We start from the raw sequence: 26,986 nt of genomic DNA on the forward strand, positions 1-26,986 counted from the left end.
ACTGAGAAAAAAATACATTTACCAATAAACAAGATTGTATAAATGGAAAATCATTCGGCTTTTATTGTGGATTTTAGTAAATTGGCGAAATCTTCCATTTATCTCTCTTTTGAACAGAATATTCTTGCCATCTTTTAAACATTTACCTTTTCATTTAATCGATAATATTGCTTCAGTTAAAATATGTGTCGAAGTCGCATCGATGGAATTGCTTTTGAAATTAACAGCGACGCGATGAAGACATTGACTTCTTCCTCAAGATAAGAATGGAAACTCAAAATTCAAAACACCCCGAACAATTTCGACTGACGAAAAAAATCACAATACACACAATTCAATGTATTTATGTTGTCGTTAGCTCGACACATGCTCTTGTATACAAATTATTCAATTATTTCAGATCAAAAAAGATTGTTATTTATTCATTAAAAATATTGCCATGACTTTACAAAGTTCTAACATCAATACAATCTAAACTTATTGGAGAAGTAGGTTCCGTATAGGATACAACTGATCCACACACTCAGACAAATTCGAAGAGTTGTCCAATTTTACTTGAAGGCAATGTTAAAATTTGCCGCCTATTGATTGGTACACTAATTTTAATAACATTTCAGTGAATTTTTGCTGCTTGAATTTTGCTAATTTGTATGGCTTTGTTTATTTCTTTACCCAGGATCAATCGATTTTTCGAATCTGTCATCATTGTATAATGATCACCGTCTACAATAATAATGTTTAAATCGGCTGAAGGAATGTATTTTTCCCAGCCCACCTTCGGAGGGTTGAACAATTTCTCAGAACTATTTTTATTGCTCTTATCAACATTGTCCAAGTCAGCAAAAGTAGACAATGAATGATGATTTGCTGCTTTAAATAAATGTATCTTAATAGGTAATGAATCGATCTTGACCGATGCACACATATTTTGAAAATTGTGACGTTGTTTCGAGAGCAATGTCTCCCATTCAAAATCGATATTTTTTATTCCGATATTTATCTTTTTTACCTCGTCTATTGCTTCATTGAGAGTCAATTTGCTGACACGTGTCCACCATTTCGAATCATTTATCACTTTGATAACGGGAACTTTAAGCATTAAATATGATAAAAACGTTTCCGTTTCGGTGCGTGGATTTGTGTTAGTTGGATAAGTATCGATTAAGCCCAAAAACGAAACAGAACCACCACTTTTTAAAAGCTGTTTTGCCATTTCATAGGCTAGAATACCACCACTGGAGTATCCAGCAATAGCATAAGGGCCATTTGCCTGTATTTTTCTCATAAGAGTAACCATTACATAAGCCATTTCTTCCATGGATGACGGCAATTTATTCTCTGGTGGAGACCACGGTAACACATAAATAGGAATATTTTTATCGATGTCATTGGCTAGTTCAAACGCATAAGAAATATCTCCCCATCCATCTGGCAACAGAAATAGAGGTGTTTCATATCCATGTTGACGAACTGGAATAGCAGCATCAGAATAAAATCGATTTGTATGGTGAGTTATTTGTTCTGCCAAATCTTTGAGTACTGGAAAGGAAAATACACCACGAGCATCAATGTGGATATTATAGAGCTTAACTTTGTTAACAAACTGCATCACAAGAAGAGAATGACCGCCCGATTCGAAGAAATTGTCATGTCGACTGATACGATCAATGCCAAGCAGTTCACTCCAAATGTCGGCCAGTTTTTCTTCCATTTCACCCTGTGGAGCTTCATATTGCTGACGAACAAACGCCTCATCATCCGGAGCTGGTAGTGCTCGCCTGTCTAGCTTGCCATTTGGTGTGAGCGGTAAAGATGACAAACACACATATGCCGCTGGTACCATATATTCAGGCAGTAAGTTTGATAGAAATGTGCGCAAATCTCGTGCTAATGATATATCTGCGTTGGTCACCACATAAGCAACAAGTCGGGCATCTGATCCATTACCATAGGGTTGAACAACGGCCTGATGCACTTGAGGATGTTCGACTAGGTGGGCTTCAATTTCACCGAGCTCAATTCGGAATCCACGGATTTTCACTTGTTGATCAATACGTCCCATATATACCAAATTTCCATCAGACAAATATCGTGCTCGATCACCGGTACGGTAAATGCGCGCTTTTGGATTGTCACTGAATGGATCGGGTAGAAAACGTTCTGCTGTAAGTTCAGGACGGTTTAAATAGCCACGTGCCACACCAGCACCACCAATATACAATTCTCCTTCAGCTCCTAGTGGTACTGGTTCGCCATTTGAGTCTAGCACATATGTACGACAATGGAATGGAAGCGGGCGGCCCATCGGTACTGGGTCACCATCGAAATCTTTGGGACATAACCAAAACGTTGCATTGACAGTTGTTTCAGTCAGGCCATATACATTATAAACCACAGTTTGGCGACTAGCGGCTGATATTAAAGAAAAATTCGGGGCTTCGTTACCTAAAATCAATACTTTCAAGTCATTTAAATCGCTCAGGTTTTTTGTGTTGCGGAAAAGAGATGGGCCCAAATCTGCATGAGTAATTCCTTTAGCTTTTATGTACTTAAGCAGAGCAGTGTCTGTGAGTCTCTCTTCGACATTTGGCATACACAATCTGGCTCCAGTCGTTAGAGCCAATACGATTTCCCAGATACTGTTGTCGAAAGAGCAGGAAGCGAACTGAAGGACACGACTGTTAGGACTCACTTCGAATCGTGGTATGGTTTGGACAAGACTGAACAACGACCGATGTTCAATCATCACTCCTTTTGGTGTTCCGGTCGATCCTGATGTGTAAATTACATAGGCTAGATGATCTGGGTTAAGTCCAAGCTTGATCGAATCTGGATTATCGTCTGGAAGTTCTGCAAATAATGTCCGATCTTGTATATTCAATACTAGCGGGTGATGATCTCTCAGTGCTTTGTGGCCATTAGTATCTGTCAACAAGAAGATAGGCTTCGCATCCTCTAAAATGTACGACAGTCGTTGACTCGGGTAGGCTAGATCCAGTGGTACATATGTACCACCAGCTTTTAAAATACCTAGCATAGTTACGATCATTGTTGTGTTGCGCTCAACACAAAGTGCGATACGGTCATCTGGTTTAACGCCCCGTTCGATCAGGTAATGTGCTAGTTGGTTGGCTTGGGCATTGAGTTTTGCATAACTCAATTCCTCTCCATTACATTCCACAGCAATAGCCTGTCCGTCGCGTTCTACCTGCGCCTCGAATAATTGATGAAGACAGCGGGCAGGTGGATAGTTAACCGTGGTTTGATTCCAGTTGTGCAGCAGCATCGTGCGTTCTTCAGGTGGAATTACTGTTAATGTCCTTATATGTTGCTGAGGTGTTAGTGCAATTGCATCGGCTAATGATTCCAGAGCTTGTTGCATATAGCCACAGATCCGAGCGGCTGACATTGGTGACTCGACCTGAACTGACAGGCACAAAGCAACGTCGCTGTCATCAAGCGACATGCATAACGGATAATTGGTTCGCCCCTCACCACCTAAGAAATTTACTCCAGGAAGTGACGCAGTGCCCTGCTCTATCTTCCGATTATGGCGATAGTTCAATATTGTGCTGAATAATGGCAAACCTGCTGGACACCCACTGCAGCGTTGTGCCAACACGAGTGGTGCATGTTCATATGCTAGCAATGTACTCAAGCGACCATGGGTATGGCGCACTGCGGTCTGGACACTCCTCTCATCAATATCTATTCGAATCGGTAGAGTGTTAATTGTCGGTCCCATTATATCATTGTTCCCTTCTCCGGTCTGCAAACGGCCAAGTAGCACGGTTCCGAAAACTACCGCTTCACGGCCGCTAGCTCGAGCAAGTACCTGTGCCCATGCTAAATGGCAAATACTAGCCAGACTGACCTGTAACTTCCGTGCATGCTCACGTAGCTGATCATTGAGTGTCTGTGGCAGCTTCAGATTTCCCTCGTTGATCTCAGTTCCATCCAGACCAATGTCACTCAGACCGAATGGCAAGGTTGGCTCGTCAATATCACCCAACATTTCAGTGAAGAATCGCATATGCTCATCTGGACTAGCTGCTTGTCGAGTCTGGGCCACATGATAACGGAATGGTGTGGGCGTTGTCAACTCTTCTATCTTTTCGTCGATGATGACATGCACTTCTGCCATTAGTTTCTCCAGTGTTGAATGATCAGCAATAATGTGATGCATCAGTAATAGTGCCACCCAGCTCTCATCAGATGTTGGCGCAGTCATCAAACGCAATAGCGGTGCCTGTGTCAACTGTAAACGGTAGTGACGCGGATTGAATTGTTGACACAGTTGTTCTAGTACCAATTCACCAGTGTCATCATCCAATGTAATCTCGGTGAGTAACGATGGAATCCGGCGCAAAACGACCTGTGCGGGTTCATTGAGACCTTCCCAGATGAAGACAGTGCGCAGAATATCGTGTCGTGAAACTACCTGTTGCAAGGCATCCGTATAACGTTCAAGTTCCGTCCGGTCAGTAAAACGCATACGATTTATTAGTAGGTATGGGTCACCGCGTTCGGCTTTTACATGGTGGAACAACATACCGTTCTGTAAAGGCGCCAATCCATAAATGTCTTGAATATTTGCTATTCCGCCTGGTACCTGTGCAATAACTGCATCAATTTCAGCCTGAGACAGCGTGATGAATGGTAACATATCTGGAGTAATGGCAGTGCTGTCTGTGGTTATCAGATTAAGAGGAATATTCATGGCCTGGTAATGGGCAAGGCTCGAGGCTAATGCGGCCAGGTTGGGAGCATCAAACACTTCTCTTACGGTGGTGTCCAGTCCAATCCGCCTCAACTCTGATAAAAGCCGTACGACCAACAAAGAATGGCCTCCTAGCGCAAAAAAATTGTCATGTCGACCAATGCGTTCAATACTCAACAGTTTACGCCAGATATTGGACAGTTTTTTCTCCATTTCACCCTGTAGAGCTTCATACTCCTCACGAGCAAATGACTCTTCGTCCGGAGCAGGGAGTGCTCGCCGATCCAGTTTACCACTGGTTGTAAGTGGTAGGGACGGTAGACACACAAAAGCCGCTGGTACCATATACTCAGGCAGTAAAGTTGATAGATACGTACGTAAATCTTGTGATTTTAATGTGTTCGCATCGGCTACTACATATGCTACTAGACGAGCATCTGATCCATTGTCGTGGTGTTGTACAACCGCCTCGTGCACCAGATGATGTTCGATTAGACGAGCTTCAATTTCACCAAGCTCAATTCGAAAACCACGGATTTTTACTTGCTGATCAGTGCGTCCCAGATAGACCAAATTACCATCAGGCAAATAACGTGCCCGATCACCGGTACGATACATGCGTGATGCTGGATTATCACTGAATGGATCGGGTAGAAAGCGTTCCGCGGTAAGTTCAGAACGGTTTAGGTAGCCACGTGCTACACCAGCACCTCCAATGTACAATTCTCCATCGGCTCCTAGTGGCACTGGCTCGCCATGTTGATCCAGCAGATAACTTCGCTTGTTGGATAGTGGGCGGCCGATTGGTGTCAGCGAGTTTTCAGAAATTGTGTTATCACAGATCCAGTTCGTTGCAAAAATCACAGTTTCAGTAGGCCCATACATATTTACCAACACTGTTTGAATTTTATCATATTTCTCATACCAGTCCTTTACAATTGATGGTTCTAGCGCTTCACCACAAAATATTAAATAGCGTAGTTGATTGAATTGCGAACAGATCTTCTGCGCTCGCATAAGCATTCTGAATACCGAAGGGGTTTGAGTTAGTACAGTAATACCGCTGGTACAGATCCAATCATAAAATTCGTCTGTAGAACGGGTGAGTTCAGATGGTACAATCCATAATTGATTTCCATTTAATAATGCTCCCCATATCTCCCATACGGACAAGTCAAACGAAATGGAATGGAACAAACACCACTTGTCCTGTGTGTTAAAATCAAATTTATCATGTACCGATTGGAATAGATGTGCTGCATCATGATGTTCAACCATAACTCCTTTCGGTGCTCCTGTTGAACCAGAGGTGTAGATAACATAAGCCAAATTGGTTGGAGTGACTCCGAGCTTTTTAGCGTCCGGATTATCCATTGGTAAATCGACGGGCAACGGTTTGTCCAAGTCGATCACTGGCACTTGATGGTTTCCGAGTGCACTTCGGCCAGCAGCATCTGCTAATAGAAATATAGGGTCCGCATCCAGTAAAATATTGGCCAGTCGTTGACTTGGATAGACAGGATCAAGTGGTACATACGCAGCGCCGGCTTTTAGAATACCTAGCATTGCTACGATCATTGTTGTACTACGCTCAACGCAAAGTGCAACGCGATTATCTGGTTTAACGCCTCGAGTAATTAGGTAATTTGCCAATTGGTTGGCTTGAACATTGAGTCCTGCGTAGCTTAGAGTCTTTCCTTCACACTCCACGGCGATCGCCTGTCCATCACGTTTCACCTGAGCTTCTAATAATTGGTGGAGACAACAGTCAGATGGATAATCGACCGTGGTTTGATTTAAAGTGTGCAGTAGTAATGTGCGCTCTTCTGGCGGCATCACAGCCAATGATCGAACTGGTTGTCGTGGCTTGTGAGTTAGAGCGTCGGCTAGCGATACCAAGGCTTGTTGCATGTATGCACCGATTCGAGCTGCTGACATTGGTGAAATTATTTGAGCTGTCAGTCCTAGTGAATCACCATCATCTTCAACCGAGAGCGCCAATGGATAATTAGTTCGCTCCTCTTCGCCTAAGAAAGTGACTCCAGGAAGTGATGCAGTGACCTTCAATCTCTTCTGATTATGGCGATAGTTCAGCAATGCACTGAATAGCGGCAAACCAGCTGGTACTCCGCTGCAGCGTTGTGCCAACACAAGTGGTGCTTGTTCATGCGCCAGCAAAGCACTCAACCGAGCATGGGTACGGCGTACTGCAGTCCCGACAGTGCTCTCATCAATATCTATCCGAATCGGTAGGGTGTTCATCATCGGTCCCATTATATCATTGTTCCCTTCTCCGGTTTGCAAACGGCCAAGTAGCACAGTACCAAAGACTACTGCCTCACGATTACTAGATCGAGAAAGCACTTGTGCCCAAGCCAAATGACAAATACTAGCCAGACTGACCTGTAACTTCCGTGCGTGCTCACGTAGCTGATCATTGAGTGTCTGTGGCAGCTTCAATTTGGCTTCGTGGATCTCAGTTCCAAAAGTAACGTCGCTCAGACCAAATGGCAAGGTTGGCTCATCAATATCACCCAACATTTCAGTGAAGAATCGCATATGCTCATCTGGACTAGGTCCAAGTCTAGTCTGGGCCACAAAATGACGGAATGGTGTTGGCGTTGGCATCTTTTCAATCTTTTCGTCGATGATGGCATGAACTTCTTCCACAAGTTTCCCCGTTGATGTATGGTCACTAATTATCTGATGAATCAGTTGCAGGGCCACCCAGCTACCTTCAGATGTTTTTGAAGCCATCAGACGCAATAGCGGTGCCTTTGTCAACTGTAAACGATAGTGACGCGGATTAAATTGGTGACTCAATCGCTCTAGTACCGATTCACCAGTGTCATCATCCAATATAATCTTGGTGAGTAACGAAGGAACCCGGCGCAAAACGACCTGTGCAGGTTCATTGAGACCTTCCCAAATGAAAACAGTGCGCAGAATATCGTGTCGCGAAACAACCTGTTGCAAGGCATCCGCATAACGTTCAAGTGCCATCCGGTCAGTAAAATGCATACGATGTAGAAGAAGGTATGGGTCACCGCGTTCAGCTTTTATATGATGAAATAATATACCGCTCTTAAACGGCGCTAGCCCATAAATATCTTGAATATTCGCTACTCCGCCAGGTATCTGTGCAATAATTGCATTAATCTCAGCCTGAGACAGAGAGATAAGCGGGAGCATTTCTGGTGTAATCTCCTTGCTGTCTGCAGTAATAAGATTGGGCGGAATTTCCACTGCTTGATACCGAGTGAGAGTCGCAGCTAATGTGGCAAGACTAGGAGCATCAAATACTTCCCGTGCAGTGGTGTCCAATCCGATATGTCTCAACTGTGCCAATAATCGTACGACCAACAAAGAATGACCTCCAAGTGTAAAAAAATTGTCGTGTCGGCTGATGCGCTCAATGCTAAGCAGTTCACACCAGATATCAGCCAGTTTTTCTTCCATTCTACCCTGTGGATATTCATAATGCTGTCGAGCAAACGCCTCATCGTCCGGAGGTGGTAACGCTCGTCGGTCTAGCTTGCGATTAGGTGTGAGCGGCAAGGAAGGTAAACACACATAAGCTGCTGGAACCATGTACTCAGGCAATATGTTCGTTAAGTATATGCGTAGAATTTGGACCAGAGATCTGTCTTTATCAGCCACAACATAAGCAACGAGTCGAGAATCTGCTCCATTGCCATATGATTGTACAACCGCCTCGTACACTTGAGGATGTGCCACTAGATGAGCTTCAATTTCACCAAGCTCAATTCGGAAACCTCGGATTTTTACTTGCTGATCGGTACGTCCCAGATATACCAGATTTCCATCAGGTAAATATCGTGCTCGATCACCGGTACGATACATGCGCGCTGCTGGTTCGTCACTGAATGGATCGGATAAAAAACGTTCCGCGGTCAGTTCAGGGCGGTTTAGGTAGCCACGAGCTACACCAGCACCACCAATATAAATTTCTCCCTCGGCTCCTAGTGGCACTAGCTCGCCATGCGTATTGAGCAGATAGATTCGTTTGTTGAGCAGCGGACGACCAATTGGTACTACTGGCAGATTTTCAGAATTGTTGTGATCACAAACCCAAAATGTTGCATCAACAACCGTTTCGGTCGGGCCATATACATTTACTAACACTGTTCGTGTTTCACCGTATTTTCGTTTCCAGTCCATTACAATCGATGGATCTAATGCTTCGCCACCGAAGAGAACATATCGCAGTTTGTTGGATCTCGAACTAATGTTCTTCGCAAGCATAAGCATTTTAAATGCCGACGGGGTCTGTTTTAGTACAGTAATTTCTCTATTGCAGATCCAATCATAAAATTCGTCCACGGAACGGGTGATGGTGTACGGAACAATTGACAGTTGACATCCATAGCATAATGCACCCCATATCTCCAGTACGGAAGAATCAAAAGAAAACGAACTGAACGAACACCACTTATCCTCTTTAATAGTGTCAAATTGGTCGTGTACAGATTGGAGTAGTTTCGATGCATGGTGATGTTCAACCATTACTCCTTTCGGTCTTCCTGTTGAACCAGAAGTGTAAATGACATAGGCCAGATGGGTTGGAGTGACACCAAGGTGGTTTGCGTCTGGATTTTTGATCGGTAAGTCGTCAGACAACGATTCGATTATGTCAAGCACTGGTACTTGATGGTCTCCGAGAGCTTTTCGGCCAGTTGTATCTGCCAACACGAATTTTGGCTCAGCATCTTCTAGAATCTGGGTCAATCGTTGACTTTGATAGGCCGGATCGAGTGGTACATATGCACCACCTGCTTTAAGAATTCCTAGCATTGCTACGATCATTGTTGTACTGCGCTCAAAGCAAAGTGCGATGCGATCATCTGGTTTCACACCCCGTGAGATCAGGTAATGTGCTAGTCGATTGGCCTGGGCGTTGAGTTTTGAATAGCTTAACATCTCTCCATTACATTCAACGGCGATCAGATGTCCGTTGCGTTCTACCTGCGCCTCGAACAATTGGTGAAGACATTGGAGCGATGGATGGGTAACCGTGGTTTGATTCCAGGTATGCACCAGCATTGTTCTTTCTTCCGGTGGAATTACTTCTAATGTCCTAAGCTGTTGCTGAGGCGTTTGTGTTAGCGCATCGGCTAGTGATTCCAGAGCTTGTTGCATATAGGCACAAATGCGAGCTGCTGACATTGGTGAAAATGCTTGAACAGAAAGATGCAAAGCGACATCGTTGTCATCAAGCGACATAGTTAACGGATAATTAGTCCGCCCCTCACGGTCAAAGAATTTTACTCCAGGAAGTGATGCAGTGACCTGACCACTCTTGTGATTATGGCGGTAGTTTAGTATTGCGCTGAATAGTGGCAGACCTGCTGGACACCCACTGCATCGTTGTGCCAACGCAAGCGGTATGTGTTCATGCGTCAGCAAAGCACTCAACCTAGCATGGGTATGACGTACTGCAGTCTCAACACTTCTCTCATCAACATCTATCCGAATCGGTAGGGTGTTAATCATCGGTCCCATTATATCATTGTTCCCTTCTCCGGTTTGCAAACGGCCAAGTAGCACGGTACCAAAGACTACCGCCTCACGATCACTAGATCGAGAAAGCACTTGTGCCCAAGCCAAATGACAAATACTAGCCAGACTGACCTGCAACTTCGGTGCATGCTCACGTAGCTGATCATTGAGTGTCTGTGACAGCTTCAATTTGGCTTCGTGAATCTCAATTCCAAGAGTAACATCACTCAGACCAAATGGCAAGGTTGGCTCGTCAATATCACCCAACATTTCAGTGAAGAATCGCATATGCTCATCTGGACTAGCTCCTAGTCGAGCCCGGTTGCATTTAGCTTCAACACTAATGGACATGATTGCGATGATACCGTTTTTTGTTTAGTCCTTTTCAAATGCCCAAAAATAAAATTGTCCACCTACAAAATTAAAAAGAACGAAAGTTTATTTTGTTGCTGTTTATAACTTAAATGTACTTAAAAATTCAAAAACTTGAACAAGTATAGTTTTTGTTGAGACGGCAAAGTGTTTCTTATGTGCCGAACACTCTCTAGTAATTCATTCCATCACTGTAGCCATGCTTCGTACGGAACTCGGCTTTGAGCATTCGGCGCATACATACACGCATACATGCGTGTGTCTGTGTGCTGATTTCGTTTGTATGAAACACGATGAACGACGATGTGCATGCGAAAAAGTCCGATGTGCAAACAGCACGGCTGCACAACTGCTTTCTGTGCGATGGATTTTGTTGAGTACACTTTCAAGTCCATTGGAATGGTGATTCATTTTAATGGTGGTTTTGGTTGTGATGTGGTTTTGGAGTGTTAATAAAGTGATAAGGAGCGCGAATTTCAATGTGCCGATAACACCAATGGATTGGGCAGACACAATACTATATTAGAATCGGAAAAAAAATTATAAACTTCTTTCGATTTTTGCCTGTGTTCGAACATTTTTGCTTTAATTAAAGTGAAACACGATTTCTTTAGTCCACATATATTTTACGATTCACTTTCAAGCGAAGAGAATTAATGTTGCACTTTTAAAAAGCAAGAATATTGTGTTATGCTTATCCATAAGTAGTTCAACTTTAGTCCCAAAAAGGTTGGCCGATTTTCCCATTTTTTGGGCTGTTTCAAATTTTTACTTTTCCGTACACACCGTGTCAAGGGAAAGTATAGGAATTGGTCCCGAAAACTTTTTTCGCAAAATTAGCTTAGATCATCATAAAAACTCATGAAACGCATAGAAAACCACTTTTTAAGACACTTTCCCGTTCGTGTGCCATCGTCGTCGTTGTCGTCGTCGTTGGTGTTGGTGTTTGTTAACACGATAACTCAAAAAATAATTGAGATAATCAAAATCTGAAAGTCCCAAAAGTTTTGTATCCAATAAACTTAGTTTTAGTTCGAAGATGAGCCATTTTTGATTTGATCCTGGGGTACTTGCCCTAAGAAAAACCTCAAAAAATTGACACTTTTGTATGGGAGGTGCCCGAAAAATCGACTCCGATTGGCTTCAAACTTTCTGGGATTTCATTTTTTGGGACTAAAAATATCGCGTCACGACTTTTGGACGGCAAAACGCTTTAAAGCTTGACTTGAAGACTAAATTCAAAAGTCGTGACGCGATATTTTTCCTTATTGTAAATAAATTTTCACAATAGTGAATGCGAAAAACACTTTTGAACTTCGTACCCAGAGATAATACAGCGAAAAAATTTGAAAAGTTCGGACAAAACCCCTTGTCCGTCCGTCCGTCCGAAAAAAAATTCGGACATTCGGACCGGACGTCCGAAATTTTTTTTTGGTTTTCGGACATTCGGACCGGACGTCCGAATTTTTTTTTCGGTTTTCGGACGGACGGACACTATTGTCCGAATTTTTGTCCGTGTCCGTTGACACCTCTAAGTACGCTCAAATTTCTGCACCAGGCGACTAATGGTGGACACATTTGGTCGATTATTTCGGCCGAAAAATTCACGAATTGCACGAAACGTATTTTGCAAAATAGACCCATCTTCGTAATGGGATTTAACGACTTGAACGCGTTGATCTTTACTTAATTTTGACATGGTTATAAATGGTATAGATGGACGCTTCAAACTGACATTCCAGTTTGACAGATCGGGGCATCCATCATGAAATCCCTATTGAAAAACTTTTTGCGTCCCTATTGGGACACCCTTTAGAATGCGACTCTACGTACAAATTCCGTTCATTGATGAATTGCCTATGCCCAGAACTTCGAAATACGAATTTTCCCGGATATGTGGCATATGTAATTTTGTTGGTATGGTGACCGGCTACAAACGCTCAGTTTTTGGTAAAAGATTGTCGGGCTGATTTTTGAGAAATCGCGTTTGGTGTGAAATTTAAGGGGGTCGATTTTTCATAAAAATCGACTTTTTCCTTTTATATCACATAAACGTCGGCATGTGTGTATGGAACTTTTTGAAGGTCTTCTCAAATGATAACGAGCTGAGTTTGCCCGATGGGTGTCTGAGTTGATCTATTGTGCGAAATAAATACTTGAAAAAATCGTATACATGCAGGCTAGTGGAGCCATAGCCAGCTCTCCTGTAATGCAAATGTGAATCTGAGGACGGGTTTCGATGTGGCCCGACACCAGCTACAGCTCAGGTATATCGGCACCGGAATCTGTGGGGGTCAAATAGTTTCCGGACACACGGACGGACGGACGGACGCACAAATCAATACTTTCATAAAAAACCATGGTCAAACTGCCAATGCCCATAACTTTTTCGTTTTTGAACCAATCGGGGCACTTAGACCGGCTTTGGAAAGGTGGCGAGGAGGAGCTTCTCTTGGACACTTCAGACCACCCCCTGGCAAAAAACTGGCATTTTTGATATTTGGCTTGAAATGCACAGTTGTTGGAGCGTCACTTGTCGGACTATCGTCCTCCGTGATGTACTGTACTTGTGTATTGCAGTATTTCACTTTTGTATTCATTTATTTCAATATTTTTATTCTTGACTTTGAATTATAGGCGCCTTTTATGATTTTTATATCATTCTTGAATGATTCTCAAGTTTGTTTCAACAATCTCTTACCTAACACACTGCAAGTAGTCCAAAACAATGCAATTCGATCATTTTGTAGGTATAGTTACTATGCACTGAATCTCAGCACAGACCAGATTGGGGAAAGACAAAGAATACAACATAGTGTATGTCTGGCGAGTAATTCGGTATCAAATGAATTGATTTTATTCACTCTCCAACCCTTTCTCGATTGGTTTTTTCTCTTCTCTTTCTTTTACAAATGTTTTATCATCAATTATGGTGTATTTATTTTTACGAAATCCGACAGGATCATTCACTAAACAGTTTAATGCCTCGGTAAACATGTCTAACAAAGATTCTGGAAAGCTCTGAATGTCGGCAGTTTCCTCTATCCCTCGCCAATACTGCTTCTGATCATCTGGTAGTATAACATGCAGTTTTCTTTGGGAAATGCCTTTTCTCCTAAGACTTTCGACATATTTTTTGGTATCCTTCAACATATCGGCTTTTGAGGGCAATGGTTTGGCTCCAGAGATGAATTTCAATGCAAGACGTGCCTGTTTTTTTACAAATAGTATTCGATTAACATTTTGTACAAGTTTAAATGCCATAAAACAAAGACTATCGATCTCTATTACGTTTACCTGTAAATCAAACATGCGATTATTCACTGCGAATGTTGGTAGACCAACAAAAGCCATCGTAGGATGTTCAATGTTTATAATTTGCTTGTAAAGTGATTGGACATAATTGTCTTCAACACGAATACCGGTGTCAGCACCCAAAAATGGGTACACATAATTATAGCCTGAAAAATCAATACCCATGAGATTTCTTATCGATTTTAACACTTTGATGGTTCTTCACACTTTTTACCTATTTCTGTTCTTTGGGGACTCCAGGGCCCCATATGTACTTCATATGAAATCTTGACTGTTATAAGAGATAACAAATTAGTGTCTGAAGCAAAGTTGTAATACTCGAGGTTTGCTATAATTTTGTTGCAACAAATATTGCTTATCTCTTATCAGTTCCGTGAAAAAACGCGAAAAACCGCGAAAATCGCGAAATTTCCCCACTTTTTTTTTAGTGAAGCTGATAAGAAGTAAGAGACTTGCTTCTTCGGCAGAAATGTAGAACAGGTCGAATACTACAACTTTGATACAGACACCAAGTCGTTATCTCTTATCGGTTACGCGAAAAAATGATAAGAAAACATTCGCAGTTTTCGCGGTTTCCGCGTAACTGATAAGAGATAACGACTTGATGTCCATGGCGAAGTTGTAGTACTGAAGCTGATCTACAACTTTGCCGAAAATCATCTTGTTATCTCTTAACAGTTTCGTGGAATACGCGGGAAACCTCTGAAAACCGCGAAAAAACGCGTTTTTTCTTATCATTTTTCACGGAACTGATAAGAGATAACGAGATAGTGTCTATGGCAAAGTTGTAGCTCTGGTCGAGTACTATAATACCAAGTACCCAAGTCGTTATCACTCATCACTTACGCGAAAAAATGATAAAGAAAACATTCGCGTTTTTCACGGTTTTCTGCGGTTTCTCGCGCATTCCGCGAAACTGATAGGAGATAACGAGATGGTGTCTATACCAAAGTTGTAGAGCAGCTTGAGTACTACAACTTTGCCACAAACACTAAGTTGTTATCTCTTATGAGTTACGCGAAAAGCCGCCCAAAACCGTGAAAAACGCGAATTGTAGTACTTGACCAGAGCTACAACTTTGTCATAGACACCATCTCGTAATCTCTTATCAGTTTCTTGAAAAATGAGAAACTATGAATTCGTATTTTTCACGTTTTCGCGGCTTTTCGCGTAACTGATAAGAGGTAACGACTTGATGTCTACGGCGAAGTTGTAGTACATAAACTAGTCTACAACACTGCCACAGACACCAAGTCGATATCTCTTATCATAGTCCAGTTATAATATAAAATAGCCATGGGGCCCTGTGGTCCCCAAAGAACAACAGCGTAACATGTTTTTCAGAAGGCTGTATTTTACACATACTCACACATATGCATATGTGCGTATGTCATTCGTGTAGAGAAATGTTCAATCTATACAATGAGACTTAATTCCGGTTGGTTTATACACTGTTTAGTAATTTTATTCAACTTTAAAGTTCGCTTGGGGCCCTGGATTCCCCAAAAACCGACATAGTGTTAAGTTTGAAAATATTCTCAAATGAAGAAAAGAGTATGTTGTGCGTCAAACACGTAAAAGTTATTTTTCAATAGATTATCGCACACTGTGCGATACACACGTACACGCAGCGTAGTTGTGAACAAACGATCGTATTCGTGGTCGTTCGCGTTTGTCACGAATACGACCTGCAATTACATGCTATCAGTTATGTATTAGTGTATTAAATACCTGTTGCATAAATGATCACACTGAAATCTTGTTGTGATCCATCTTCGAATTTAGCTCCATTTGGTGTCAAACGTGTTACCTCTTTTTCTAGTGAAACAATATCCCCGAATTCATCTCTAAGCGATTCATACCCAAAGGCCGTTTGATCACATATGCTCAACGTTATTTGGTTCACAGTGTTTGCAAGGTGAATTACTAAATCGATACCACTTGGTCCACCACCAATGACAAGAACATTCTCCCCTGTTGAAATCAAACAGTCAAAAATTATCAATATAATCAAATGCTGGGTTGATTATTTCAAGAGACCAAATAAATGAATGTGCCTATCACTGGAAATAAATTCGATCAAGGATGTGTATGAAACTATCTGATCGGAATCTAAACGAAAAATGGGCTTGAGATTTTGCAATTAAAATACGTAAATTATTCAAACCATGGAAAGCTTCGGCTTTTCTGAAGTCGTGGCTGTGCATGATTTTTCCCTTGAATTCGCTGGCACCTTCAATTTGTGGATAGTTTGGTGAAGAATATATTTTGATGCAAACAAAAACCACGTCATACACTTCTGAATTCGTTTTTTTGTTCTGCATATCTCTAACAGTTACTTTCCACTTGTCGTCTTTTAATGAAACAACTTCTTCAACCAAATGATGGAATCGTATGTGTTTCTTCAAGTCAAAACGATCAGCATAGGAATTTAAGTAGTCTAATACGTCTTTTTGTCTTGGATACGACTTTGTTCCGTTTGGAAAATGGTGATCGGGGTATTCCATTACTTGATACGGTGAATTCGTTCTATCCGAAAGAAACAAATCAAAACTTGTCGAATTTAAACCATAAAATGATTGATTCTAACGCACCTCAGTTCCTCATACATCGCACTGTGAATATTTACACCGTATTCATCTTTGCCCGTTTCATCAGTATACACCCAAGTTCCACCAAGCGCCGCACCCTTTTCGTAAACGTCCACCTTGTGTCCTTGTTCGAGAGCATTTTTTGCACTAGTAAGCCCAGATGGTCCAGCACCGATAACAGCTATATTTAAAACGCCCGTTTCCTTACTATTCACCGTCATTTTATTTGTACTTTAAATTGAATGAACAGACTGAAATCACAGCACGAATGTATGAATAAAACCAAAATTACTTAATAAGTAAAACTGAAATTATTAAGCACTTGACAAAATATTATCATTTCATTCGTCACTTACGTCGAATGAATAGATGATAGAGACTGGTGAATTTTTGTTTGTTCCAGTGGTAGCTAGCAGTCGTTCAACCAGCTAATGACAACAACGTGATATTTGACGAACAGACATGATACTTATAAGTTTGATATTTGATATATGATTATAAGTTTGTTGAAAGTAGATTAGATATCAGATGAAAAACCTCTAGACGAGGTTGAAATGGAGTGACGCTCCGTGCATGGATTTACCACTCAAAATGACTGATATCATTTTGAGTGACGCTAGGACGCTGTATTACTGGGAACGAAGTTCAAAAGTGTTTTTCGCATTTACTATTGTAAAAATTTATTTACAATAAAGAAAAATATCGCATCACGACTTTTGGACGGCAAAACGCTTTAAAGCTTGACTTGAAGACTAAATTCAAAAGTCGTGACGCGATATTTTTCCTTATTGTAAATAAATTTTCACAATAGAGAATGCGAAAAACACTTTTGAACTTCGTTCCCAGTAATACAGCGTCCTAGCGTCACTCAAAATGATATCAGTCATTTTGAGTGGTAAATCCACGCACGGAGCGTCAGCCATTTCAACCTCGTCTAGTGGTTTTTCATCTGATATCGCTAATTTTGTAAGGCTTTTTTTGGAAAAATACATTTTTACCAGAAGTATGTCTATTTTAAGGTCTTATTATCAGGAAATTGCAATTTTCTGGGTAACACATTGGCATTCTAATTTCACAAGTTCTGGAGATTGCACTATCTAATTTCCACTACCATTGAAAAAGTCCCAATTTCCTCTAATTGCACATCCCGTGTGAAAAATTTGTGACTGACTAGCCAGCCGTCTAATTTCGGACTTTTTGGCTGACTATCAGTTACTAAAAGTGATTATCTCGAACAAAATATTCGACTGTAGTCAACTTCAGTTATAGTCATCTAGTATCCAAAAAGTCCGAAATTAGACGGCTGGCTGAAAGAATAACTAAAAGTGATTATTTCTATACAACATTCTTGAATTCAACCAACTTAGCCAGTTCTAGTTATTTGCAGCTACATACAACTGACTGTCAGTCACTTTATTTGCACACGGGATTATAAAATGCGGTAAAATATGATTAAATTTCAAAATAACCATAAAAAGAGTGTTGAAACGATTGTGGATTCTCATTATTTCATTAAAAAATATTAGTTCCCAACCACCAAAGCTCTGGAAAGTGCATTTTTTATGTATCTCCCGAGCAAAAGTTCAATTTCATACATTCAATTGCAAAAATGCTGATTTACGACCAAAATAACAACGAAATGGATATTCAAGTGTTTGAGGACTCCCATTATTTTCACGAAAAAATAGCAGTTTTCTAAGACCAAAATGACGTCAGAGGTCTATTTCACGTGTTTTCCGAACAAAAATATCATTTTCAGTGAAAATAGAGCAAGTTGAAAAATTCACTTCGATCCGACCTATTTTTCGACCATGAAATGCCCTTAGATCGCATTGTGACCACTTTTAATCGATTGCTCGTCGAGAATTGAGCGGATATGGTCTTTCGTGAGCCTTCTTCAGCCAGTAGATGCGTATTTTTGGCAGCGATTTCATCGTAGAATGCGACTCTTCGTACAAATTCCGTTCATTGATGAATTGCCTATGCCCAGAACTTCGAAATACGAATTTTCCCGGATATGTGGCATATGCCATTTGTTGGTATAGTAGGCTACAAACGCTCAGTTTGTGGTAAAAGATTGTCGGGCTGATTTTTGAGAAATCGCGTTTGGTGTGAAATTTAAGGGGGTCGATTTTTCATAAAAATCGACTTTTTTCTTTTATATCACATAAACATTGGCATGTGTGTATGGAACTTTTTGAAGGTCTTCTCAAATGATAACGAGTTGAGTTTGCCCGATGGGTGTCTGAGTTGATCTAGTGTGCGAAATATATACTTGAAAAAATCGTATACATGCAGGCTAGTGAAGCCATAGCCAGCTCTCCTGTAATGCAAATGTTAATCTGAGGACGGGTTTCGATGTGTCCCGACACCAGCTACACCTTGGGCATATCGGCACCGGAATCTGTGGGGGTCAAAAAAGTTTCCGGACACACGTACGGACGGACGCACAAATCAATACTTTCATAAAAAACCATGGTCAAACTGCCAATGCCCATAACTTTTTCGTTTTTGGACCAATCGGGGCACTTAGACCGGCGTTGGAAAGGTGGCGAGGAGGAGCTTCTTTTGGACACCTCAGACCACCTCCTGGGTACCCCCTTTGTAAGATATGGGTATAGATTTGAAAATTTATCGAAATTTTCCAACCGCTATATTTTTGCCTAGACCACACTTTAGGCATGGGGGATATGGTGTTTCCGACTATTTGGGCCAAGACCTTTCCAACGGTACCTAACATGCTGGGGCCCAAATAGTGCCCTGAGAAAATAGCATACTTACTGTATATATACTCGTGACGCAAAAACTGGCATTTTACTTTTCCGCAAACTTTGTTTGTATGGAAAAGTATTGGTTTTACTAGCCAAAATTTCATGTAATCTCCTCTTTCGGACCACTATAACGTCACGCCAAACTTCAGAAAGCACATATCTGTACAGTAGGCAATGTAGATGGGATGAAATCCTATCGATCAAGACCTATCTTCCCCCAAAAACATGTTGCTTACTATGAAATATGTGCAAAATAGCGATGTGCGTATGGCGTCGTTCGCGTCCGCGTTCGCGTCCGAGATTTTTGTTCGCCGGTTATCTCAAAAAGTTGACAAGATAATTGAGATCTGTAAAAGCCAAAAGTTTTGGCATGTCGAGACAAAGCTTCGGATTGATTTTGAGCCCATTCTGATTTACCAATTTCGTACCATAAGCCTCCGACTGAGGACCTAAAAAACTTTGAAAAATGACACTTTTGTACGGGAAGTACCCGAAAAAAGCATTACAGTCATTTGTCGAATGGTCACCCCAACAAAAACAACATTTGGAAAAGTTCGGCATTGGATCAATAGCTGGATCATTCGACTTCTTTTCTTGCTTCTTCTTTGCGATGAATGGCTGGTTCAAATCTTCTAACACCGTTGCTCTTGATGCGGCATTTCATTTAAAGTGAAATTAAAATTCTGTTCACTTGAAAGTGAGTCGTGAAATATCTGTTGACCATAGAAATCATTTTAATGGTGGTTTTGGTTGTGATTTGGTTTTGGAGTATAAATTAAGTGATAAGGAGATTCTCTCACTCTCTCCGATGCGTTGCAATTTCGCAATGTTTGTTTGTTGTCACCTTTCTTCTGTGTTATTTTCCATGCGCTACGGTTTCAGTGATATTTTCACTCTTTACATTGGCTCGTATACCGCTCGTTCATGGTGATGCTGTACAATAAGCAGAGCCCGATTACGATCTCTCTTAAATGCTAACAATTATAATTATGAACTCCTGATACTCTTCGTCGAAAGAACTTAATATTTTTAACCATTCATGCAAACATACTCTACTTTCGAAAACTAATGTGTTAAATTGAAGTATCGGTAACCGCCAGATGTACAAATGATTAGTTCTATTGATTATGTTTTCCTAATACTTAAATTCAAATAAATTAATAATATTCACCAATTTGGGCAAACCTACTCGCCTTTTCCAACAACCAAAGTCAGAAAAACAAACTCCTGTTTATTGGTATTCCAAACTAACAAAATATATACTCTTTTTTTTAACGCAAATTAAGGTTTATGAAACATACTCGCCCTTATCATAGCCACAAACAGTCAAAATACATACTCTATCGTAAAACATCCAAATTGTAACATAGTCTTAAAATAAACCACTTTCTAAGAAAATACAAATAAGTCATTCATATCGGAAGATTTTTTCGTGTTCTTCTCAAATTTGATATAAAAAACAACAGCTACCCTTCAGAGTTTTGCAGAAAATCAGTCTATTTTGTTCAATTGTTACAATTCAGACTATGTTACAATTTGGATGGTTTACGATACTTTAACTATTTTTAAGCCGAAAGAAACTTACTCTTCTCGTTCGTAACAAAGTCAATGAAACGTACACTACTCTCAATCTCACCCATAAATATATAAGATGAAAGCGGTCTGAACTTTTAAAAAGATTTTTCTATGTCTCTGCACATACGTACAAGAATATTCGCCGTTTCTCTTGAGCAGCTAGGGATACATACAGTAATGAAAAATAACTCAAATAAATTAGGTGAAATTGAATACTATTTGTGAAATGTCAATATAATTTCATTCGGCAGTCCATCATGGAATGTAAAGAAAATTCGATTATTTTATATGAGTTTCCTATTTAAAGACGATTTATAAATTATTTCGGGTGCAAGAATTCTAACAAAATGTTTATTAACAGCGACATGGATTGAAATATCGGTTGATTATATTTCAAACTAGCACGACTATGAAACAATTTTATGTTCAACGATGCTACCAATCAACTTGACCGTCACAGTTGATCGCGAACCTATATGTGATAAACACTCAAATGTGCGGGGGCATGAACTAGCGAATGCGCATTAGGAACGACTCGAGCATTCATTCGAACGAAAAGTAAATCCACACACAAACACACAGTCCGGTGAAATTCGGTAGTTGTTACAAAACACATGTGATATTTTGGAGGCTTGAGATCAGTCAAGTACCAGAATCATCGACGCACGGTTGTGTATATCATACGTGTTACCTTAAATCACATATGAAATTTGTTTTCATCCAAAATTGATGTCTAAATAAAAACGGAAAAATAAAATAACATATTTGCCACGAAAGAAATAAAAAAAAATTGAAAAAAGCAAGTTGAATAAATTTAGTGAATCGGTTGAAGTGTAAGTTTCATAGATGGATCATTTTTCATTCTAATAATAAATTCAACCCAGTCTGCGCAAAAAAATATCAAACATTTAGCCTGCTTTCTTTTTGTGATCCATATTTGCTCGTTTATCATTAATTCATTTGATGATCTTATCAAAACTTATCAATGTGGTATATTTCCGTCAGTGATCCGGAGTAAATGTTATTGTACAACTTTTTTTTTTTGAAAAGATGCAATAAGATATGAAAATTCATTTCTTAGTAAATATATTAATCTATAAATGGAGAATTATGCATAAATTTATTGATGTCGATCGAATTTTTATGAGCTTGAAATCAAACCATATCCAGTGACTTATAATTACTAATTTCAAAATCGTTTTATTAATTTTCTTGACGGAAAAATTGTGTGTGTAGTTCTTAAAATCATACGGTTGAAGAAGGGCCAAAAAAGCATTGACATTGAATATTGGTTGGGGGAATCCCGTGGGTTTGTTGCTATTTATGTCATTCAACGTCAAACGATATCACAGCTCCCAATCGAATTGAGCCCAAATCATTTACAGAAACACACTTTGAACAAAAAAGACTCAGATGTGACAAACAGCAAAGATGTTGCCGACGATTCGTCATGTGTGTCATTTTTAACGCGCCAAAAGCCATAATGTAAGCACTTTATTCACGGTTTTACATTTATGAATGGAGTTGGCGGTTGCGGTGGCGTAATTTGGTTTCGGTTATACAGTGAATTTAAATGTGATACGACATAGTCTTCTTTATAAATTGCCTATAAAATTGGGTAGCGCTCAATGAAATTACACGAATTAAAAGTGGACTTTTACACTTTTAACAACAACTTCAACACATATTTTTTTCTCAAATTTTATTGCCATAACTTTTTTCCAAAATCATTTGACTTCAAGACTCACAGTTATTAAAATAGAAAAACTAAATAATGTTAGGAACGATGACAAATATTTATGAAGAAAAAAAAATGGGATAAATATTGCGGATTTTTGAACATTTTCATGCCGAAGAGGCCTTGAAAACTAGAAAACTATGACAGCTACCTTTCAAACCATAGACAACAAATCATTTGCATTTGTGTCACGCCCACTCATTTATGAACTAGCTTCACACTTGTTTATGAAACACAATATATTCTATGTCGACACTCAAAATAACGCTGATTGAAGTGCCATTCAAACTATTTCATCATATTGAAAAGGGCTTACAGTGTAAGCCTTACACTTTCATCAAAATAAATCGATCTCAATCGCTTTTGTTTGGATAGTTTGTTGCTACATCTGAAAACAGTGTGTGAAAATTCGCGTAAATAACAAAAAAAAAAATCGCCATTAGTTTTGCTACATTTTTATTCTGCTTGATTTACTTTGCCTAGAGCAAATCGAGACATATTCTGTTTCTTTATATTTGTTTTTAAATTTGTTGATGGTTGTCTCTTGTTTTTTTTTTTCTCATTCTATATTGATTTTCTTGATCTTTGCCAATTTTCAAGTTCAACGAACGATGTTTACATCTCAATGGCGTATTGCAAAAATTGAAAGTGTGCTTGGCGCACGAATCTTATTTTTCATCATTGAACATTGGTTTTTGTGTAGTTTTCTCAAGGTAAACTAGTTTTGTCGTTATTTCTAGCCGGTGGATTGTTATGTTTGATCGTGAATTCGAGACTTGGGAAAATGTGAGCTCAAAAAAGAGTGCAAAATAAGATATCAATTTTGATTGTAGCTCAACATGGAATTGTCACAAAAACGGATTTGTTTCGATATTACCAATGAAAAAAGGGCCATAAAATACTAAAATTTCAGTGCATAATGTGGATACACTTGCAGGCACATAAATATATATTCAATATCAGTCAAATTTTACTTAAGTAAAAATGTTTTTTATACATAAAAAAAGAAGGCAGAGCTGACAACTTAGTCAAGTGAGCGGTGGGGACGCTGAAACTTATCATATTTGACCAAAATCCGGTCGATTTATACACATACGTATTCTATACTGTATTTGGTCTTATTCTTCCGATTCGGGATGAATGGAGTTACTATTCACCATTCGCAATTTCAAAGTAGAGATTCGAAAGAATCAAAAAAAAAGTACGATAGAGATTTTGGCGGTGACATATAACGTATTCGCTCGCACTAATGACAGCTAGTACATGATCAGCAGTTAGTGCGAGAGAGAGAGACAAAATTTGACAATGCCAATATTTTGTGAAAATCTCAGTCGCTCTTTAGAGAATAATATTGAAGACTTATGTGATTCATTTCGTTTCTATCGCCGTTTTTTTTGTATAAAACTGACCGCGATGTCAAATCATTTTGAAATGATAATAACAAAAAAAAATTCGTTCTTTTTCAAATAAACAAATCACCATATAGAAATTTTCATTTTTTTCTTAACTCGAATTGAATTAAAATAAAACTGATTTATTGTCATACTTTTTTATGACTAATGACTATAGAAAAGATGGCGAGTACGGGGCTTACTGACTATGATATCAATAATAAACCGGGTAGGTGTTGCAATGGATAAGTTTTCAATTTGATATTTGTAAGAAGTTGAATAAGCTTGAATTTAATTGTCAATTTTAAACGAATTTCATAGTCATAATTTATTTATATTTTACGCGAAAAAAATCAATTTTACTCTCGATTTCTTTCAGATGAATTACTGAACGATGTAAAATCGACGGTTAAAAAGGCTACCGTTCATTTAAATTCATCTAATACAAGCTATGACATCAATAAACCAAGTATGGATCACAGTTTTTAATTTCAATTTTAGTTGTTCAATTGTAAAAACGGCTGAAATTTAAATTTATATTTCTTATTTCCCATTTTTCCTCATAGATAATCTATTGGAGGATGTAAAATCGACGGTGAACAAAGCTTCTGCACATTTAGCGAATGTAAAAGATAGAGGTAACAAAGAGTGAGTTGAAAAGGATCAATTTTTGCGTTTATTTCATTTTCCATTTATTTTCTTCAGATGGTGGAATCGACTCTGGTTTACTGTGAGTAAATTCAGCAATGTATTTTTCAATTTTTCCAATGTTTTCCGTTCCGTTTTACCCAAAGTGAGCCCTCAAGTGCAACAAAGACGATTTGCACCGAAACATCGACAACAACTGATGAATCGAAACCATCGACCCGTTCAGTATTGGGTTCACCAAGTTTGGTAAGAAAAGTGATGAACGAATCAAGAACACGTCAGCGAAGTCCAAGTCCCAAGGAACGCGACATTAAATTTGATACGGTCAATCGAAGTCCGAAAGCAAGTCGGGAGGTTAAATTTGATTCAGGGCCATTGATTGAGATCACACCAAATTCAACCACAACTCGTACGTACAACTATTCAAAAACAACCACACGCAATGCATCGCCATACAAAACGGAAATTGTGGAAATGGACACGACTGACCTGCCACCGGAATTGAAAGATGTCCCTATTTCGAATGATTTGCTACCACAACCGGGTACAAAAGTAACAACAACGGTACTTTTGATTTTTTTTTCCAGACTTTTTTACCCTTCTAATCTTCAAACTTGTTCATTTGAAAACTTTGTTTCTTTTTTTTTAGGTCAAAACTTTCTCATATGAAATTCCGGACGATACAAAAACACCAACCAACAAAAATTTCACATACAAAAATGAATTTTACAATTCATCAAAATCATCGAATACTTATTATCCAGACAGTGATGCCCCAATAAAAACATCAACTCAATTGAGTGAATCGCGCAACACTTCGGATCGAACGATTCCACCGTCAATTGGACCAAATCAGTCGTACTATTACAAAAAGGAAGTCAATGAAACGAAAAACAATGTGTATGGAGGATCACCACCGCCACCCGCTAATATGACCACCTCATTGTATGAACGAAATGAAACAAATGACACTCGTAATGTTTTTCATCCACCGGGTGGTACATCACATCAAAACGGTAATCTGCCACCAGGTGCTAAACAAACGTATTTGTACAAAAAAGAAACGACCAACACTACAAACACTGTATATGAGCCACCAAATCAGGTCTATGTACCACCCGAACCAGTAACCAATAAGTATTACAAATCAACGACGTCAACAACAACGAATACTCATAGTCAACCATTGCTGACACCTTTTCCAACCGTTGGCATTGATGGCCCACCAAAGAATCTGAATCAGTTGATGGCTTCATTTGACGAGGTGTTATTTTTTATGTGTTTTTTTTTTCTAATTTCCGTCGAATGTCGTTGTTTTTCGACATTATTTTATACACAATTTGAATGTGTTCTACATTGTTTGTATAGGAAATGGTGCAAGTGGACGATGAACCATATGTGCCGCGTAAAGAAGTCAACACAGCATTGGCCACGAAAAATGTTGCTGGACCACCGGTTTACTATCCACCTGGCAAAGAGTTATTTGCAAAAAGCGAGGCTCAAGCTGCATTGAGAGCAAGAGTAAGCCCGAAATTGTTTGATGAAGAAAAAAAACATTGAACATTTTATTGAGTGGGGATCATTACGCCTCGGATGGACAGCATACTCTAATAAAATAGGAATACAAAAGCATACTGTCCGTCCGAGGCATTATGTTCTCCACTCTTTTTATTCACTTCATATCAAAACGTTTCCTTTTTTCCGTCCCTTTTTATATGGACATTTTCCTACACAAAACGGATTTTGATCATGTCACTTCAGGGCGGATACGGTAAAGGTAGCGGCAAGTACGAGTATGAAGCTGAAAGTAAATCGAAAAATGCCAGTAAATCTGGTGCTGCTGTTGTTCCAGTATGTTTACCATTATGTTGTGCCATGCCATGTTCGATCATGTAGATCAATGTCTATTGGAGCGCGGAATACATGAATACACACAAAATAAGGCTGCATAGTTGAGCACACAACTACACATAGAGAATCGTTTGCTACGCAGAATTAGTATGAACCGCACACATTGTGCTCAACTATGCAGCCTTATTTTTTGTGTACCTTAGGGAATAAAATGGCATATGCATCGCATTGATTCTATATAATAACAAATTTGTTTAAACCACCAGAAAGGAGTTTGGATGTTATTTGAGTTTAAAGTACTAAAAACTAAGATTTTTTTTTTTCAATCGAACAACACAAATCGAAATCCATGTTCACAAATTTTTTCGTAATTTAAAATAAAATATTCGTTTACGTTCTTCTTATAACTAAAAATTATATGTTTATTTGTTAAATAAAACAAATGCTCAATTGTATTTCTGTAAAATTGTTATGACTTTTTCGATGATGGTGGT

At 39.4% G+C, this 26,986-nt stretch overlaps 3 protein-coding genes across 6 annotated transcripts; 1 reads left to right on the forward strand and 2 right to left on the reverse strand.

The window, feature by feature from the left end:
• Positions 1 to 391: 391 nt before the first annotated feature.
• On the reverse strand, positions 392 to 10,591 carry LOC129568042 (uncharacterized). Its single transcript, XM_055445557.1, has one exon. It carries the CDS (start codon positions 10,589 to 10,591, stop codon positions 614 to 616), a length of 9,978 nt encoding a protein of 3,325 aa, XP_055301532.1. The 3' UTR covers positions 392 to 613.
• Positions 10,592 to 13,378: 2,787 nt separating this feature from the next.
• LOC129568041 (senecionine N-oxygenase-like) lies at positions 13,379 to 16,991 on the reverse strand. 2 transcript variants are annotated; one of them, XM_055445555.1, is made up of 7 exons: positions 16,875 to 16,991; positions 16,522 to 16,769; positions 16,095 to 16,456; positions 15,659 to 15,901; positions 14,142 to 14,198; positions 13,910 to 14,073; positions 13,379 to 13,822 (listed from the first exon to the last, which is right to left on the reverse strand). In XM_055445555.1, the coding sequence occupies exons 2-7, from the start codon at positions 16,737 to 16,739 to the stop codon at positions 13,469 to 13,471; spliced, it is 1,398 nt and encodes a 465-aa protein (XP_055301530.1). In that variant the 5' UTR covers positions 16,740 to 16,769; positions 16,875 to 16,991; the 3' UTR covers positions 13,379 to 13,468. The 2 variants fall into 2 exon arrangements, with proteins under 2 accessions (XP_055301530.1, XP_055301531.1); XM_055445556.1 differs by lacking the exon at positions 14,142 to 14,198 and having other exon boundaries at positions 13,385 to 13,822; positions 16,875 to 16,990.
• A 4,504-nt stretch (positions 16,992 to 21,495) lies between these two features.
• LOC129568061 (mucin-2-like) lies at positions 21,496 to 26,836 on the forward strand. Of its 3 annotated transcripts, none has more exons than XM_055445585.1 (9): positions 21,496 to 21,697; positions 24,172 to 24,222; positions 24,373 to 24,462; positions 24,560 to 24,631; positions 24,699 to 24,723; positions 24,788 to 25,205; positions 25,291 to 25,905; positions 26,010 to 26,162; positions 26,403 to 26,836. In XM_055445585.1, the coding sequence occupies exons 2-9, from the start codon at positions 24,177 to 24,179 to the stop codon at positions 26,535 to 26,537; spliced, it is 1,554 nt and encodes a 517-aa protein (XP_055301560.1). In that variant the 5' UTR covers positions 21,496 to 21,697; positions 24,172 to 24,176; the 3' UTR covers positions 26,538 to 26,836. The 3 variants fall into 3 exon arrangements, with proteins under 3 accessions (XP_055301560.1, XP_055301562.1, XP_055301561.1); XM_055445586.1 differs by lacking the exon at positions 21,496 to 21,697 and adding an exon at positions 21,894 to 22,349; XM_055445587.1 differs by lacking the exon at positions 24,699 to 24,723 and having other exon boundaries at positions 24,560 to 24,641.
• The last annotated feature ends 150 nt before the right edge of the window (positions 26,837 to 26,986 follow it).

This window comes from Sitodiplosis mosellana, unplaced genomic scaffold, assembly GCF_009176505.1.
Source record: "Sitodiplosis mosellana isolate CC-2019 unplaced genomic scaffold, AAFC_SMos_1.0 Smas_scaffold_15, whole genome shotgun sequence".
Classification (NCBI taxonomy): domain Eukaryota; kingdom Metazoa; phylum Arthropoda; class Insecta; order Diptera; family Cecidomyiidae; genus Sitodiplosis; species Sitodiplosis mosellana.